Genomic DNA, 17,716 nt, shown 5'->3' on the forward strand with positions numbered 1-17,716 from the left:
CTGACTGTGGCAGGACGTTGGGGACACTGAGAATCACTGCAGTACCCTCAATGTATGGTCTTATCATGTACATAATGTCATGCCATACCCATGTCACCACACCACACGGATGGTGCCATACTATAAACACGTATGTACCATTTGGCTGTACCATACACACATACCTGGATAGCCATTCCACACACATGGTAGGCCCAGCACCAGCACCAAAGGTATTCGAGCCACCTGTGTGTCTCATTACCTGTCATGTGTCATCATAAGGCTTGTCTCCATATTTCTCCATAGAAGGAGCAAGGACAGGACCGGGACATTTGTATCAGGTCAAAAGCTAGTGGAAGCCAGACCTGGATCTGGGTGGAGCTCTGAATGTTTCCAGTACATGGACACACGTGGATGAGTTCACAGAGGACTAGCAAGAGCCATTGCCTGCAATGCCTCTGTCAGAGACCCCCCCAACCCCCCAGCTGCGTGAGTGTGGTGGGGACCAGGAGTGGCCGGCCTGGCTCTGCTTCCTCGGGCATGTGCTAGATTCCGCTCAGAGCCTCAGGACTTAGAGAGCGTCCTGGGGACACTGAGATGGGTTGAGTGGTTTCGTGGGTGGAACCGAGGGTCAAGAACTCGTTCCTCTCACGGTAGGTGCTTTATGAAATGACGGTCTGGACAGGTGACGTGGTCGGTGGAGGCACTGACTCCAATATCTTTATGACCCTCTATGGCATCAACGGGAGCACAGAAGAGGTGAAGCTGGACAAAAAGAAGGCCAGGTACCCAGAGGGTGCCTGACCCCTCACCCTGATCACATCCCGCCGCCTCTTAACTCGGTCCTTGGCCAGACTGGCTCTGTCCCACGCACTGCATGCCAGGAGGCCTCCTGGCTGCCTTACCTCGGTTGTTCTTTTCCAACACTGCTCTCTTTCAAAAGCCAGATTAAATATCCCTCCTCTAGGAAGTTTTCCTTAACTGCCAAAGTCATAGCAAGTTTCCTCCTAAAGAAAAAAGTATTTGATCTTATGTGTGTGAGTGTTTAACCTGCACATTATGTTTGTGTACCGCCTGGGTGCCTAGTTCCCATGGAGGCCAGAAGAGGGTGTTGAATCCTCAGGGACTGGAGTTACAGATGGTTGTGAAATTCCATGTAGATACTGAAGATAGAACCCTGATCTTCGGGAAGAGCAGCCAGCATTATTAACTTCTAAACCATCTCTCCAGTCCAGTTCTTTCCTTCTCTTGTTCCCCTGTCTGGGTCTATCAAAACTGTTCTTCTTAAGGCCTGTGTGGTTGACATTACTGTTTCTTGTTCATTTCCTGGTTTGGTCCCATGCACTGTGTGGGTGTGAGATGCCCTCAGTAGGAGAAGCAGTGTGCAGGGTGAATGGAATTATACTTTGGGGACTTTTCTGCATCCAAAATAATTGCAGAATAAAAGTGATCTGTTATTAAAACATTAACAAATGGTTTGTGAGGGTGATGATGGTAGCGATGAAGGTGACGATGGGGCCTGGGCCACTGAAGCGGTAAGGACCAGGCAGATATTCCTCCCCACAGTCAGAGCAGCCCATCCCAGGGGTCTGCTAAGGATGCTCTCCTGCCCTCTCTCAGCACTTTCACCCTCTTGTTATGCAATTCCCATGGTGACAGCCTTGGGAATAAAATGGCTGATATTGGGTGCCCACTCCATGCCAGGCCCTGCTGAAAGGGCTCTGCCACCTATTTTATTCAGAGTACACCCTTTACTCTGCACTGTTAGCAGCTCCCATTTATAATGAAGTTCTGAGACACAGGGAGATGAAGTAAACAGTCCGAGGTCACTGGGATTTGAACCCAGAAATCTCGGGAATAAACGAAGCCCCAATGGGAACAGAGGCTATTTATCTAAAGCTTGCTGAAACAGAAGTCAGGTGATGTCACCAGATATGGTCAGGTGGGAAGATGGATGGTGAAGCATCACTGAGGCGTGGTGAGGCATGCTGAGAAGAGCTGAGCATCCCGTATGAGCGAATTAAAGTCAGAGGTTTCCTGAACTGGGAAACTGGAACCAAATAAGGAAGCTGGTAGTTGTTGAACAAGTGATCATTATGAGCTGGGTGCCAAAGAGGCTGTGGGTTGAGATTTGATGTTTAGGCATTGTCTGCATGGCTGTGTAGCATGTTCTGTCTCTGCTAATCTCTTCTCTCTGCTCCAGCACTAAGCCCACCCAAGTCTAATCTCTGGGCTTTTCTCTAGCTGATTCTCTAGTTCTTACATCCCACCTGGTTTGCAGATGCCCAAAGTCTAATTGCTGATTGGAGGGAGGGAAGGTGGGAAGAAGTAAGGGAGGGTAGAAAGCAAGGAGGGAGGGAAAGTGAGAAGGAGGGAGAGGGAAGGTGGGAAGGAGGGAGGGAATTGCATTCTGCTCTGAAAGTTGGCTCCAGATTCATTTGCTCTCTGGGACCTTGTGACGTCTCAGGTGAATATCATCCTCCCCAGACTACAAATGAGGGGAGGGGTTCCCAGTCCCAGAGGGGAAGGTAAGAAACTAGCTGCTGAGAACAGAACTCAAATGGGATGGCTCTTGGTTCAGGGTTATGTCTCCCAGCCAAGCCTGCTCACCCAGTCTTCTAGGATCCCACCTGGGGTGCAAAAGATGGGCAGCCGGGGGATTGCTGAGAGCAGCGAGGTGTCTGGTCTATAGCCAGGGCCAGATTACCAGCTTCTTGTCTTCTGCTTCCCATCCCCAGGTTTGAGCGGGAACAAAATGACACCTTCATCATGGAGATTCTGGACATCGCTCCCTTTACCAAGATGCGCATCCGCATTGATGGGATGGGGAGCCGGCCAGAGTGGTTCCTGGAGAGGGTAATGCAGTGTCCTCCCTCGTCCCTGCCCTCCCCTCCATGCTATTGGGTTCTAAGTGGCTTTGTAATGCAACCGTCCTGACCTTGGGCTTTGGTGTGAATCAGTCAGAGAATGGAGCTTTGTTTGTGTCTACTAAGAACTGATTTATGGCTAGAGAAGACAGCACAGTGGGCAGAGCCTGGGATGGGGAAGATCTGGGGTAGGAGATACCTGGGAGAAGGGATGTGGAGGGCTTCTGAGAGAAGCAGACTTGAGACAGCGAGACTGGGTGGATGGTGGGCCATTACACTGGTTGGTAGTTTCTTTCTTCCTCCCTGACTTTTCTCTCTGGAGGAGCCTGAGCCCCAGGCAGCCAAGCTGTGCCCATCCCTGGGTTCCTGGGCAGGCTGAGGGCGTTCTGGGCAGGGACCATGAGAAACTTAGAAAAAGCAGAGCATGAAGTCTTTGTTTGCCTCCATCTCTCCCACACACACCCCGCCCCATCACACATCACACAACACACAGCACACCACACACAGCCACAGGCTTCTCTTCTCCCGAGGAAAGAAGGTGTCTGTGTTTCCTCATCACTGTTTGCTAACCTCCGCTGGCCTCACAGGACAATGACACTGAGGACAGCCATGACACTCACTGGAGCAGAGGGCTCCCAGTGCACAGCTAGAACAAATGACACAGATCCACAGCTGCATAGGCGTGCTCCTGTGTCAAACGGGCTGGTGCTGGGGTCAGGTGATACCACCTCGCACAGTGTGAAAATTTTCTGTAGCTCTGTAAGAAAGTTCCAGAATTGGGGGGCAGAAGAGCAGGAGTCAAGGTATGGGCAGGCTATGTGCTCCCTGAAGGCTCTGCATAGGGTCTGATCTTGGCTGTCCTCAGACTCTCCCAGCTGGCGTGCAGCGCTCTTGCCACGCACACGTGTCTCCCTGTCTAAGTTTCCCCAACCTATTTTGTTTAGGACCCACCTTGCAACCTCATCTTATCTGATTACAGTCCTAGCTTAAATAAGGTCGCATTCCAAGATTCTGATGATTGGGACTTCACTAGACACATTCCGGATGGGAAGAACAGGATGAACCGGTTTAATTTAAATTGCAAATCCTTGTGCAAGCTTGTCCCTCATCCACCAAAGGCCATCTGTCCTGGTTCTCCCCAAGCTCCCCTTACCCTGTGTAGCCATTGCAGACTTTCCTTGAACCAGCAATGTTGCATCCACACCAATGTGGCAAATGTCAGTGTCCTTCTCCCAGGCGGACAATGGCTCGATTCATTTCCTTTTCTCTCACTTATTCAGTGTTTTCTGTACACATTCGAGACATTGCTGTGGAAGCCTTTCTTAGATAAATTTCCAAATTCCAGGTCACATGGGACTTTCAGCAAAGCCCATAAGCAGAGCCCTTCCCACACCCAAAAGTCTGAATCAGGGAGCTTGGGTTGGGGTTTCGTGGAATGGTGCTTGGGTAAGAGAGTGTATTTCTATATGGCGCCTCTCCAGATCCTGCTGAAGAACATGAACACAGGAGACCTGACCATGTTCTACTATGGAGACTGGCTGTCCCAAAGGAAGGGCAAGAAGACACTGGTTTGTGAAATGTGCGCTGTCATTGATGGGGAGGAGATGATGGAGTGGACCTCCTACACGGTCTCTGTGAAGACCAGTGACATCCTGGGTAGGTTGTGGCCTCTCGCTTCCTCTTCTCTTGCCTTCCACTCTTGAATCATGACTTGTGATTGGCTTCTGACCAGGGTATTTTATTTCACATAACCTTCTGAAGACAAATCATCTCCACAATGTGTCCCTTTTTGTGGAGACAGAGTATTAGCTCCCAGTAGTAGCCAAACTGGTTTCTTCCCTGTCCCCTCACAGAAATGGAGAGGAGAATTTCAGGGACACAGCCTTTGCTTGACTCAGAACCCAGCAGCTTCCTACCACCGCTGAATGCCTCTCACCCAGGGCTGTGCACCATGGTGATCTGTGTTTCACAGTCATGGCTCTGGCCTGGAGACTGGGGCTAGAACTGTGACCTCCAGGGCCCCCACAAATCTGACAATCTGGTGGAGCTAGCATACCATTAGGCGAGGCCAAGACAGATGTCAGCCAGCATACATCTGGGTAAGAGTCGCAGAAACTTCCCAGAAAGTTGTCAAACTCAAATCCAGAAAGACAAATGGAGCCGTCACGTGACTAAAATGTCCAGAGAAAGAGCTTCTAAGAAAGAGAGGCATATCTCTCCTCTAGCCAGGAGGCAGTGCCTGCTACCTCTCCTCCTCCAGTCAAGGCCTCTCTCCAGGGACCATTAGGAGGAATTTGGCAGACTCGTTCACATTTACCATGGATGACTTATTGATCATGGTGGCTCGCATTTTTAGCAGAGCAGTTTGCCAAAGAGACTGGGCTGTCATGGCGGAAATCTCAGGCACAAGACGTGGGTCAGTAAATCTGGCTGTTTGTTTCCAGCATTCTCCTCTCTTTGCTCCTCACGGTGGACCTTCCTCTTTATTGCTTGATGTTCCCAGTGTCCACAGGCTTTGAAGGCCCTCTTTTTAGCCCTTCATGGTGTGCTGTCAGAAAATAATGAAGTTCATTGGTAGCAACAGAAGTGTGACTGAGTGGCCTCAAGAACGCCTCTTCCAGGAGCTCTGGCTTCTTAACAGGGGCCAGTGCCTTTCTGAAACACTTCCCTCACTGGGAACAGGTGCATTTTTGTGCTAAGCATTAATGTTACTCTGTCTGTTGTTACACTAACAGTAATTGCAACACTCAAAAAGAAAGTAAGGGATAGAACTGGACACCTTGTAGTACCAGCGCTTGCTTACTGGCCCTAATGAGAAATGACTCTTAACCAGACTAGGATGAAGGGATCTCAGCAAGACTGGGGCTGAGACAACTTTATTCAGAGCATTATACTCTTATCAGAAACAGATACAATGGCAGTTGCCAGGATCAAGACAATGATAGTTGCCAGAATACGATGATGTTTGCAAGCTATACAAGGTGGATATGATTAATGTCTAAGACCAATTGTCCTGTCAAGCTTCTGCATGCTTCATTGACTTTTAGGGAACACAAAGAATCATGAAATGGCCCAGATGCTCCACTGTCTGAGGGAGTGCCTCAGTTTCTTGGGAACTTAAAGGCACACAGTGCCCTAGGAGTTATGGACTCTAATCTGAGAAACCTATGATGCGTGCCTCTCAAGGCAGCTAGACCAGGCCAACTCCATGGTTCCCAGAAACACCTAAGAGGTCAAGACCTCTTCGGGACTTTCTGATCCTTACCCTCAGTTTCATCGAATTTAGACTCTGTCCTCTTGTGCTCCAGGAGTCTGGGAACAAGACCAGGGCAGAGGGCTTTGTGAAGAGATGCCAGCTCCTAGAACCTCACCTATGTATTTCCCAGGGGCAGGCACCGATGCCAATGTGTTCATCATCATCTTCGGGGAAAATGGGGACAGCGGGACCCTGGCTCTGAAGCAGTCAGCAAACTGGAACAAGTTTGAACGGAGCAACACAGACACCTTCACCTTCTCTGACATGCTGAGCCTGGGCCACCTCTGCAAACTGAGGGTCTGGCATGACAACAAAGGTAGCTACTGCCCGATGCCAGGGTGCGGAGGAGTAGACCTTCCTGGGGCAGTGCTCCCTGGGTCCTCTGCCTCTCTAGGTGGGCAGACTCTGCCCACCCCAGCAGGAAGGCCATGGATCGCACCATCCATTAGAGGGCCTGGGTTCCCAGGCAGTTGTTCTACCTGAAGCTTAGTTCCTTCTGCTTTCTCCATGGAAGGTTAATGATTCTTCATTTTTGCAATATCAGAGGACAAATTCAACTTAGTTTGGGCATAAAAATTAAGAAAAAACAGAATTGGGTTGGGTCAGTAGCTCAAGTATTGCATCATTGTTTAGCATGTGCAAGGTCCTGGGTTCTATCCCTGGAATGGAGAGAGAGGAGGAAATAGAGAGAAGGGAGGGAGGGAAGGAGGAAGGGAGAGAGGGAGGGAGGGAGGAAGAGAGAGAGGGAGGGAGGAAGAGAAAGAGGGAGGGAGGGAGGAAGGAAGGAAAGAAGAAAAGAAGGAAGGAAGGAAGGAAGGGAGGGAGAGAGGGAGAGAGGGAGAGAGGGAGAGAGGGAGGAAGGAAGAAGTGAGTCTCACCAAGTCTACTTTCCATGGATTTTCTATCAGTCTTACAACCCTGCATTTGAATGTAGGTATATTTACTTATAAATCTAAACATGATAAAAGTCATGAAAGAACTTTACTTTTAACTCCAAGGCGCTTAAGAATAAATACTTTCTCCATCGCTGTGATGGGTTCCGTGGCCTCCTCATTCCTTTGCCCACCGCTTTGCTCTCTGCAGACATCTCTTTACACTGGCTTTGCACCTGCAGCTTCTGTTGGATATCAGAGTTGAAGGTTCATTGCCTGGCTTACCACCTCCGTGCTTGCCACTCCCCTTAACTCATCTCTAGCGTCCTGACTCGAAACTAGCTTCCCCCAAGTTGTCCGCTCAAGGCCCTCTCCTGACTTTGCTGTACCCTCACCTCCCACAGAGCTGTCCTGCGGCTGTCTGCCTCATTTGATTTACCTCAAATCTCACTGCCAGTGATTGCTGACAAACCCAGCTCAGCAGCTGGCTGAGCTTCCAGAAGGAGCAATGTCCCTGATTCCTTTCACCATGGGGTCACAGTCAGAGCATTTCCCGTGTGACAATAAACTCAGACCAGGGCAGAGAAGCTGTTCTTCAAAGCAGTCACGTAGTGATGCAGACTCGCCCAGATGCCACAGCTGTCGGGTTTCCTGCACCTATTTGGTCATTTGTGACCTGAACATCTCTGTGTTTCTGGTGGGCCTGGGACTCTGTGAGGTACTTTGTCACTGAGACAGAACATCTGACTACAGCAGGTAGGGAGGATGGATCTATTCTGAGCAGTGTCAGAACCTTTTGTCCGTGGTCAGCCTGGCTTCTGACACGGAACATAGCCAAGGAGGAGGGGCGGGGCCAAGGAAAGTTGCTCATCTCACAGCAGCCAAGAGAGGCAGAGAGGGGCCTAAGTTCTTGCCTTTCCATAGCTTCTCCCAAATAACCCACCCTCCCCGCCAGGAAACGCCTAGCACAGTCCCACGCCCCTCACACATCTGCTCACATTTTAAACCCATTCATTTCCTGGTGTAGTCAGTTTAAAATCACGGTTAGTCATCTCAGGTGGCATCACAAGGCTGTGGAGAGACACGTTTCCATGGGACCTTCTCACATGTCTGTAGTAAGCCTCTCCTCTTCACAGAGGAGCCATCGCAGAGATCCGAGTTCTCTCCTGCACTGCCGTCTGCCAGGACCCTCCTATCAGTTGCTGGCTGGTGTCCAAAGTCTGAATGGATGAATGATACCTTCTCGAAGACTTGTCTTCTGCCCCTGATACTTCAAAAGATCAGGCCCAGCCCCTGTCAGGACATGCCACAGTGACTTGCTCAGTCAAGACAGGTGTACAAACCCCAAACCACGTGTGTGTGTGTGTGTGTGTGTGTGTGTGCGCTCGCGCACGCGCAAGCCTCCTTAGATAGGCCTAACAGACTCGACTGGAGGGGTCAGCATGGAAAGAGAGGGTGAATGTGGTGAGAACCACGTCAACATTAGCTCCCCACTAAAGGAACGTCCAGAAGTCTCAGAAACCCAAATCCTCCAATCCTTGTCTGCCATAGCCTCCACTACAGAAGCCGCAGCACCAAAGTCTAGTGCCTGAGGAGGAAGGTTTGGCACCCCCAAGCAACCCAACTTATCAGCCACACTGTGAGATGGAGTTCCTTAATAACCTCCAGTCGGTCCAGAAAAGAAGGTGGGGAAGAAATTGTGTCAACTAAGCCCATTTCCCTTTTTCTAAAAGGGAAGGCCACACCATTTCTGAGAATGTTGAGAAAGGACCACACTTTTGGAGAAATCAGCTCCCTTTGGGAGCCATGGAACTGTCCAAGGTTCTGACTGCAGTGGTTTCTGTTCACTCCAGACCCTAGAGCCTGAGAAGGGGTTTGTGGCTACATGACTATTTATTTAGTTACTTCCTTTCCCCCCTTTCTCTCCTTCTTTCATCTCTTTTTGTTTCTTCCTTTTTGTTTGTTGTTGTTTTAGTTTTTTCAGATCTCACAGCTCAGACTGGCACAAAATTCATTATGTATGCCATTCTGACCTGACTATCCTCTGGCCTCAACCTCATGAGTGTTGGGATTATAGACATTAATGACTACACCAGGTGTGGCTATCTTCATCCTGGCCTCTGGCAGATACTTGGATGTTTGGCAAAATGGTTCATATCTCATGCATCCCACCCCAAACTAGAAGTATAAAAGGCACAGGACTGCAAGTCCATGCTCAGAGCTCACATCACTGTCCTCCAGATATAAAACTCCATCTTAGCCCTATTTACCTATCTATAAGTGTATAAGTCTAACCCTATCTACCTATTTATTTCTCATCTATTTTCTCCTGGGGCTTCCATCTTCTTCACTGTGTATTTCTCACAAAGAACCTTCTAGAGTCCTCTTGGATGTTTCTGACTTCATGTTGTACCCTTCCTTCCAACCCGAGAAAGTAGAGGCTCACATCTCTCATAAGAATTCTAAGTCTGGGGGTATTTTCGGTCCCTTTCTGTTTGCTCAGCATATCCTTTATAGTACGGTTTGATCTTTCTATAACTGCCTGACCTGTAGGATTATTTGGTATACCTGTAATGTGTTTTATATTATAATAAGCGAAAAAGCATTTCATTTTCTTAGATACATATGCTGGACCATTGTCTGTCTTTATTTGTGTAGGTATACCCATGATGGCCATAACTTCCAATAATGTGTGATTACTGAATCAAAAAAAAAAAGAATTCTAAGTAAAAAAAAAAGAATTCTAAGTCTTACTGGAGCATTTCAAGAGTCAAAGATAATGTTTCTTTCTAGTATTGTCCAAGTTTACATGTTTCTTGGGTGTGTCGGGGAGGGGTCTTTTTACTTGGCATGATCAGTCCTTAACAAAATGATCAGCCCAGGCCCTCTACCACTGCAGCTCTAACAACCCCCATGATTGGAATTTCGATATCAGTTACTATATCGTGAAGTTCACCCATGTAGCTAAGTAGTTTTGTCAGTTCCAGCCCATGATTGATCGACCTCATTGCTTTGCACCTGGGACAAGACAGGACCTCATGGCGGGAGTTGTGGCAGAGCAAAGCTCCCATATCAGGACCCAGGAGACAAAAAGGAGGATTGTTGGGAGCAGTGAGACCCCAGATCCTGAATTTCTTGTAATCCCCTGATCTGAGTGCCTACAGCTGCTCTGAGCACGAGACCTTCAGGAGTTCCTGATGGCAGGAGAGTGGTTTCTGGTGGGTTTGGCTGGGGCATGGCTATCTCTATATAATCTGCTCTTGAACACAATAAAGGGGCATTCTTGGGGAATTCAAGGATGACCCGTGTCGCTGTCTCTCTTTCTGTGTATTTTAACCTCCAGCCCCCTTGCCCAAAGCTCGCGAACTGGGTGCCAGTGCACAGAGCACAGACACAGGGGTGCAGTGCATGACAAAGGATGCTGTCCTCCTTTAAGAGTACAGCCTCACATATCTGAGGAACTTCACCAGGTCCTACCTCTAAAAGGTTCCATAGCCTCCCAGTAGTGCTGCCTGGAACCAAGCCATGGCTCTTTTAGGGAACAGTTCAGAACTAAACTATAGCAGACAGGACTGAAGTTATGGATAAGGCTGAATGAGGGAAAATACAGCTCAAGCAAAGCCAAGCAGAGGTTTAGAGACATTTGGCTTTGGAGTTGGATAACTAAAGGGAAGGAAGAGGAGGGGGTGGAGAAATTACCTCTACAGATTTTGGGAAGGAGGTGTTAATCTGGGGAACTCCACTGGCCAATGCTCCTGAGACCCCAAGCTATGATGTACTGGTTCTGACTCCATAGACTGTAGACATAAATGTAACAGAGGAAATATGAAGCAGCATTTGCTTTCAAATAGTGAAGCAATTTAAAATGGTTTAAATGTTTCTCTGGGACTAGAGAGGTGGTTCTATGGTTAAGAGCACTTGCTACTCTACAAAGGACTCAGGTCCAGTTCTTAGCACCTACATGGCTTTCGCAATTGTCTATAATGCTAGTTCCAGGGGAGCCAATGCCCTCTCTGACCTCCATGGGCATGAAGCATGCATGTGGTATACCTACATATACAGACACAGGCATAACACTCATACATACAAACTAAAAATAAATAAATCTTAAAATAAAATGTCTGTTTCTCCCTACAAATTCCAAGAATTTCTGGATGAGAAGTTTTGTTAGACAGCAAAATATTTCAGGCCTGCAATGGAGAGATTGGAGGAAGACAGGCTTCTTTGTTTATGAGTTCAGGTTCATCAAACAAAATGGCTCTTCCTTGTCTCCTGGGAGCCCCTCACCTCTGTACACAAAGCCAGGGAAACCCTCTCAGAAAGCCACACTCTTTGCTTTTTGGTCCTTGTTGTCATGTGGAATTGCCTTTTTATTTCTGAAAATTCCACTCCAATCAGAAAATATTGTGGTACATTTGAATTTAAGTGGTAGAAACTCTCTAAGAGCATTGTTTCCATTCTGAAATCTCTGTTTTCCTTACACTCTTCTTTTTAATAGCTCCCTGTGTTTGTAGATCAACCATTTTTTAAATGCCACCTTGCATGAAGTCATGCATTTGGCCCAAACCAAGCTTTTCATATGTTGATATCCAAGAAATAATTTCATACCCACAGTTCCCTTTGTCTGCTACATTCTTCTGCATCCCTCGGAATCCAGGTTAGTTATCAAGTTCTTTGAGAATTTTCCCAACTATGCTGAATGAAGTTAGATGCCATATACTCTCCACTCCTGTGCTTTCTATAGTTACCTCTATTTTTAGTATACTGATTGTAATGGTATTGCCAATTACAATTGACAGACTTCCAATCTCTAAAGGATGGGGACCTTGTTTGATTGACATTCCCAGTGCCAGGTTTGTTCTTATAGGTAGCTAATAATTCTGTGAGGGAGTAAACAGGTCAACCTTCTATGCCAGCTTCTTGCAGCTTCTGGATCTGGGATGAATGGCTCCAGACTCTTTTCTAGACATCATGGAGAGCTCTTCCTCCTTTCTAGGTATTTGAATGCTTTCCAGCATGTCTGATATTTAGTAAAGTGTTTTTGCAAAGGGTTAGATGGTAGGTGGTGTAGACCCAATAGTGTCTTCTTCTGCTCCTCAAATCCTTTCTCATTCAGAATGTCAGAGTACAATTTTATTTGGAAATGGAATCTTTATGGATACAGCTATAGAACTAGTTTTAAATGACATCATTATTGATCTAGAGTGGGTTCAAAACCCAAAGATGATATGTGTTCCTACAAGAAGAAGAGAGATCATGGAAGGATGCATGGGAGGCAATATGGGATCAGAAATGGAGCTAGCCAGCTGCTGTAGGCCAAAAGACACCAAGAATTGCTGGGAGCCACTGAAGCAAGAAAAGTCAGAGGAGCTTACTCAAAGAAAATGGACACAGCTTATCTTCAGAATTATGGACTCCAGAATCATGAAATAATATGTTTCTGTTGTTTTTCTAAACAACAATGACTTTTTGTGGTAGTTCCAGGAAAATAAAACAAGGACAAACCTTTAAAGAACAATAAAGACTTCTCTGGGCCCCCAGTTCAGTCTTGTGTCTGCTGCAGAGGATCTGCTGCTGCTAGAAAGAGAGCCAAGAACAATGGGACCTAGAAAAACACAGTAAACCAGGACACAGCTTCATCATGAGCTCAGTGTCAGAGATGCTAGTTGCCACAACTAAAACACAAGGCTGAATGGTCCAGTCATTATGCTTAAGATGGTATCGACTTTAGTAGGTTGGGTCTCCACAGCCTCAAAATCAATCTTGTGAGAATTAGGGGACAGAAACAAGCCATTCTCTATGCTTGGAAAAAAGGAAACAGTCTAGTGCTAATAGAATCATTGACTGGCTTTGACTCACACTCTGGACTTTCCGCTTCATTTCAGTCACAGGCGTTCTGCCTTGTGTTGTGAGTCCAAACATGCATCCTGCCATAACTGTATTTCCCCACCACTGGTTAGAAGGTGTTTTTATGTCTTCACCTTCTCACTGAAACTTATTGTCCAGCCTTGTATGAAATTCCTTCAAAACAGTTGACCTATATGTAACTGAATTCTGTCTCTTTACTTGACTATCTTAGTTAGGCTTTCCGCTGTTACAAAGGAATGCCATGACTAAAAGCAACTTAAGAAGACAAGGGTTTGTTTCAGCTTTTAGTTCCACATAACAGTCTATCACTAAGCAATTCAGAGTAAGAACTCAAGGCAGGAGTTGTGATGCAGGAACTGATGCAGAACCCATGGAAAAATGCTGCTTACTGCCTTTCTTGTCATAACTTGCTCAGTCTGTTCTCTTATAGCACACAAGACCACAAGTCAAAGGGTGGTACCACCCATAGTGAGCTGGGCATGCCCACATCAATCATCAATGAAGAAAACGCACCATGGCCTTGCTCTTTGGTCAGTCTTTTGGGGGTATATTCTCTGTTGAGATTTCCTTTTCTAAAGTGACTCTAGCTTGTATCAAGCTGCAGTAAAACCAGCCCTCACACTTGTCTTGTGGCTCCATGAGTTCTGCTGTCTTGTCCATTGTTCTTTCCCTGATGTCAATCCACTACTTGTTATATAACAGGGAATTAATGTAGTTTAGTAGAATTGAATTATATCTTTCTTTAAGGATCTCAAATCCTTCCATGTATTTTTTTGCCTTCACCATAGGAGATTGCTTCCTCCAGGACTAAAGATTTCTTTAAATAATAATAATAATAATAATAATAATAATAATAATAATAATAATAATAATAATAAAGGCTCTGGTCATAGATCTCAACTGAACTTATAATTAAGACCTCTAGATGCTTACATAACTTATCCAGACAGTTGTTGTGCACATATCTAGACTTTCTTGGCTTTCTTGTTGTATATTCTGTGCAAAAGCCCTGCACCAGTTTATTCTCTCTCATTGCAGTCAAAACCCTTCAAGAGGAGGGAGAGAATTCAGCACCGTGGACAGCGCCACTCCTGCCACACAGTAGCTAGATGCTATAATCTCATTCCATCCCAGACTCCCCAGAGACCTTGACGACGCTGATTTTTGCTTTGGATATCAAAGACTATCTGGTGGCTTTGTCCTAGGAGGACTCTTGGATTCAAATAGATTCTGAGTCGTTGACGTGATTCGCTTTCCCTTGTAGGCAGAGAGATGAGGCACCCTTTCCAATCAGTCCTGAAAGCAAGATAATACCATGGGCAGGTGAACCTGTGAGGCTGGGACGTAAGTCCCGATAAGAATCAAGTCATCTGCTCAATTCCCTGCAGTAGCTTTCTCTTTCAGGGATGGATATTTAGACGTTCATAGAGGCTAAAGCCTGCTGAGTATGTCTTTAATGGCTCTCTTTGCCATACTTTCTTCATATTAAAAATTTTCTCCCAACTCCATCTCTTCCTTGCATAGAAATGTGTGAGGATGAATGTATTCTGCTTGAGATTCCTCCACCAAAAGGTAAAGATTCTAAACAAATGTATTTAGTTAGCTTAAACCATAACGCTCTTCTCATCCCCTGGATCTGTTACTGGGGGTGTAAATTAGTAAAACTTTTGAGCTTTGGAGAGAGTTATTTGATTTAGTGAAAACTTTTGAATGTGCACAGAAGTCAAGAAAACAGCAACATCAGCTGCCACCTACCTATCACCCTAGCTCAACAATCATGCCTATTACATCGACTTTAACTTTTTGGTTTTACCCTTCATCCTTGACCCCACTCAGGTTGCCAGAGGATATGAAGCTAGTTCCTAAACTCTGTGACACTTCACCCAGACACACTCACACTTGGTGTGTTTCTCCTGTGGAAATGGACATTTCTCCGTAAAACCGCACTACTATCATCATACTTTTAACAGCAATTTGTTAGAAATCACTCAGCTTCTACTGTGTAATACAATTTCCTAGTGTATGTACTGGGAAAACTTACTTATAAATGTGTGTGGGGTACACAGGAGGGCATCCTGAGTATCGGAGAGATGCTGCATATTGGTACGGTAGTATATGGGAAGAAGTCTCGCTCGTGCTGGTGTTAACGCTGGATTCCAGATTCAGCACTTGCAAGCCTGGTTGCTCCACTGTAAATTTTCTCCATAACTCTCTCTGTCTCTAATGGCTTAGTCTGCTGCTGATCAATTAGAATTACAGATGTGATGTTATAATTCTGTCATTCCTTTTCCATGTTCCAGCCAGAGGTTCTCTTTTAAAAACATTTGTCCCTAGGCTATTTGATTGCCATGAAATGCAGTTTGAAGAAGAAAATAAGGATAAATGATTAATTCTTCTACTTAATTCTAATTACCCAGATAGCTCTTACAGTTCTGAGCAAATTGTAACAAGGTGTTTGTTTTCTGATTCATCTTGCTCTTCTTGCTTCCTCTAGTTTAAAGAAAGCTCTGCTTAGTAAAGAATTTTTTTTTCTTTTTGCTTTTTCGAGACAGGGTTTCTCTGTGGCTTTGGAGCCTGTCCTGGAACTAGCTCTTGTAGACCAGGCAAAACGATTGACATTTTTTGAATGCTGCTGGTCCATAGAAAGAGGAAAGACCTCAGACAGCATCGTGGGGATGCTACAGTGTGCTTGCTTAGGCAGATACACTGAGACCTGAACTCAGATCTGCCAAATCCCAGGGGATTTCCTGTGGCAGCCTCTATGATGAAGCCCTTGTGTGTGTTTTAGAAAGATAATAGCTAGAATCTTGTATTCTTCCATATCCAGGTCTCTCCGATACTTCCACAGCTCACTTCAAAGCATCCATGATCTTGCTGAGGAAATGTGAGTCACCCAGATGGGCTTTTTGCTTCTTTCGAGTTATTTTTAGGGAAGGTGTTGCTTGGTGAAGTGAATCTTTCTACCTGAGAAGAATCTCAATGGTTTGCACTGGATAAAAATACTGACAGTTGGCTTTTTGAAAGTGAAAATAATTTATCGCTTCTATGATCGTGGAATGTTAAGTAATACAATTAAGAGGTCATAAGACACAATTCCCAACCCTTGAAGTTAGAAAAGTCAGACATGAATATAAAAATAATCTTAATAGAATTAAGGCATAGTTACAACCCCAGCAGCAAATTTCTCTGGATATCAGTGTTCATGGCCAAGAGTACAAACATGATACAGTGTGAAGTGGAAACATCCCCCATGGGTTTATATTTTAAACAATCTCCAGTTAGCAGCCCCACTTTGAAGGCTGTGGAGCCTTTAGGAAACTGGACCTGGCTGGAGGAAATAGGGACGGCTGTCATTTGTTCTGAGTCTGCCATCCTGTAAGAGTCTTTACCATACTTTCTTGCTGTGTAAACCCCACCCTGCCTTCCCTGCTGGGAGAACCCTATCCTCTGAAACAGTGAACCCAGATGAACCCCTCCTTAAGTTGTTCCAGCTGGGTCATGGTGATGATGAAAGTAGCTAAACAAGGGGCAGTGTGGGCATGGGAACAGCAGAGAGGCTCAGAGGCCGTTAGAGCAGAGCCATGTTGTGCAGAGAAGAGGCAGGTACTGACCATAGAGGAATAACTTGTCGCCATAATGAGGAGAGGAGATGCCAAATGCAGGCCTAATGAATCTATCATATAAGGGTTGATTGAAAGCTGCTAAAGGAAGCATGGAGCCCTTCATCCCACCAGACGCGGAAAGTCGCTAGACTCATGGGCAGTAAGGAGCGTGTGGAAGTCCAAACTGTTACCAGCCTCACTCTCATTCAGCCTGTCCCCTCCTATCTGGGACATTGGCACCCCACAGTGGTTCAGAGTTGCTAGACCTTCTACTCAAAGTGAATTTTAGGACATTTGGGGTATAATACTCAATAGTACTAGGACAGATCTACCTCCTAGGTAAGGCTGTAAATTCCTCTTCTAGAACTACCACATCTGCTGTCTTCCTGTTCTCTCCTGTTCAGACTTGGTGTGGACTCACTGTGTAATAAGCTTTACTGGATAGCACACCGTAGTTCAGGCCAGCCTCCTCATCTCAGGGGCTTGCAACCTCATTGGCAAAGACAAGCAATATGATAGAGAATAATGAGAAAACAAAGTGGCTTCAGGTTAGCTAGGGGTGAGCCCGTGGAGACAGAGCGAGTGTTGAAGCCTCGGGAAATCCTGCAAACAGAGGCCCTTTCCCAGAGACCTCAGCCATGAGGCAGCATTGGCACCTGGAGCCTGGAGATCATCCCTTCAGGCAGTGGGTAAGCAAGATCCTGGTAATCAAGGTATCAGAAGTGCAGTTCAGGTAGCAGAGTAGAGGTGTGGAAGGGGATGCTGTTCTTGGGGAGCAGCCTGGGACTTTTTCTCGGACTGATAAGAAAGCCTCTGGAGGGTTTATGAGGTGACGTGGCAAAAGCTGACCCATGACTTTGAAATATCATTATGGTGTGTGGGGTGTTGTTAAGAGCACCATGCAGAAGAAAGTTGGGGAATTCAGCGGCTATCCAGCAGCAAGGACGAGGTCAGCATTTTGGGATCGGCGCATCTCTGATTAATAAAGGGATACGCGTCTGTATTCCACTGTGGGGACCTGTGTGGGGCCTTTCCTCTGTGTGTGTAAACACATGGGGACATCGAAAGAGGGACGGCTGTGGTGGCGCACGCCGGTAGTATTTGCTGAAGGAGGCAGAGGCAGGAGGATCACGAGTTCAAGGCCAGCCTGGGCTACACATTTTTGTTCGAGACCAGCCTGGTCTACAGAGCTAGTTCCAGGACAGGCTCCAAAGCCACAGAGAAACCCTGTCTCGAAACCCCCCCCCCAAAAAAGAGAGGGACTTGGCAAGA

The 17,716-nt window shown here is 46.4% G+C and overlaps 1 protein-coding gene across 2 annotated transcripts in view; it reads left to right on the top strand.

Annotated features, from left to right (window-relative positions):
• Loxhd1 (lipoxygenase homology domains 1) overlaps nucleotides 1-17,716 on the top strand; it is a 137,723-nt gene that overhangs the window by 99,328 nt on the left and 20,679 nt on the right. For both annotated transcript variants that reach the window (XM_005356289.2, XM_005356290.2), the window contains 4 exons: nucleotides 637-764; nucleotides 2,718-2,835; nucleotides 4,328-4,502; nucleotides 6,233-6,418. In XM_005356289.2, the coding sequence (XP_005356346.1) occupies nucleotides 637-764; nucleotides 2,718-2,835; nucleotides 4,328-4,502; nucleotides 6,233-6,418 (607 nt within the window). The remainder of the gene's footprint in view (nucleotides 1-636; nucleotides 765-2,717; nucleotides 2,836-4,327; nucleotides 4,503-6,232; nucleotides 6,419-17,716) is intronic.

This window comes from Microtus ochrogaster, chromosome 18 (genome assembly GCF_000317375.1).
Source record: "Microtus ochrogaster isolate Prairie Vole_2 chromosome 18, MicOch1.0, whole genome shotgun sequence".
In the NCBI taxonomy this organism is placed as follows: Eukaryota; Metazoa; Chordata; class Mammalia; order Rodentia; family Cricetidae; genus Microtus; species Microtus ochrogaster.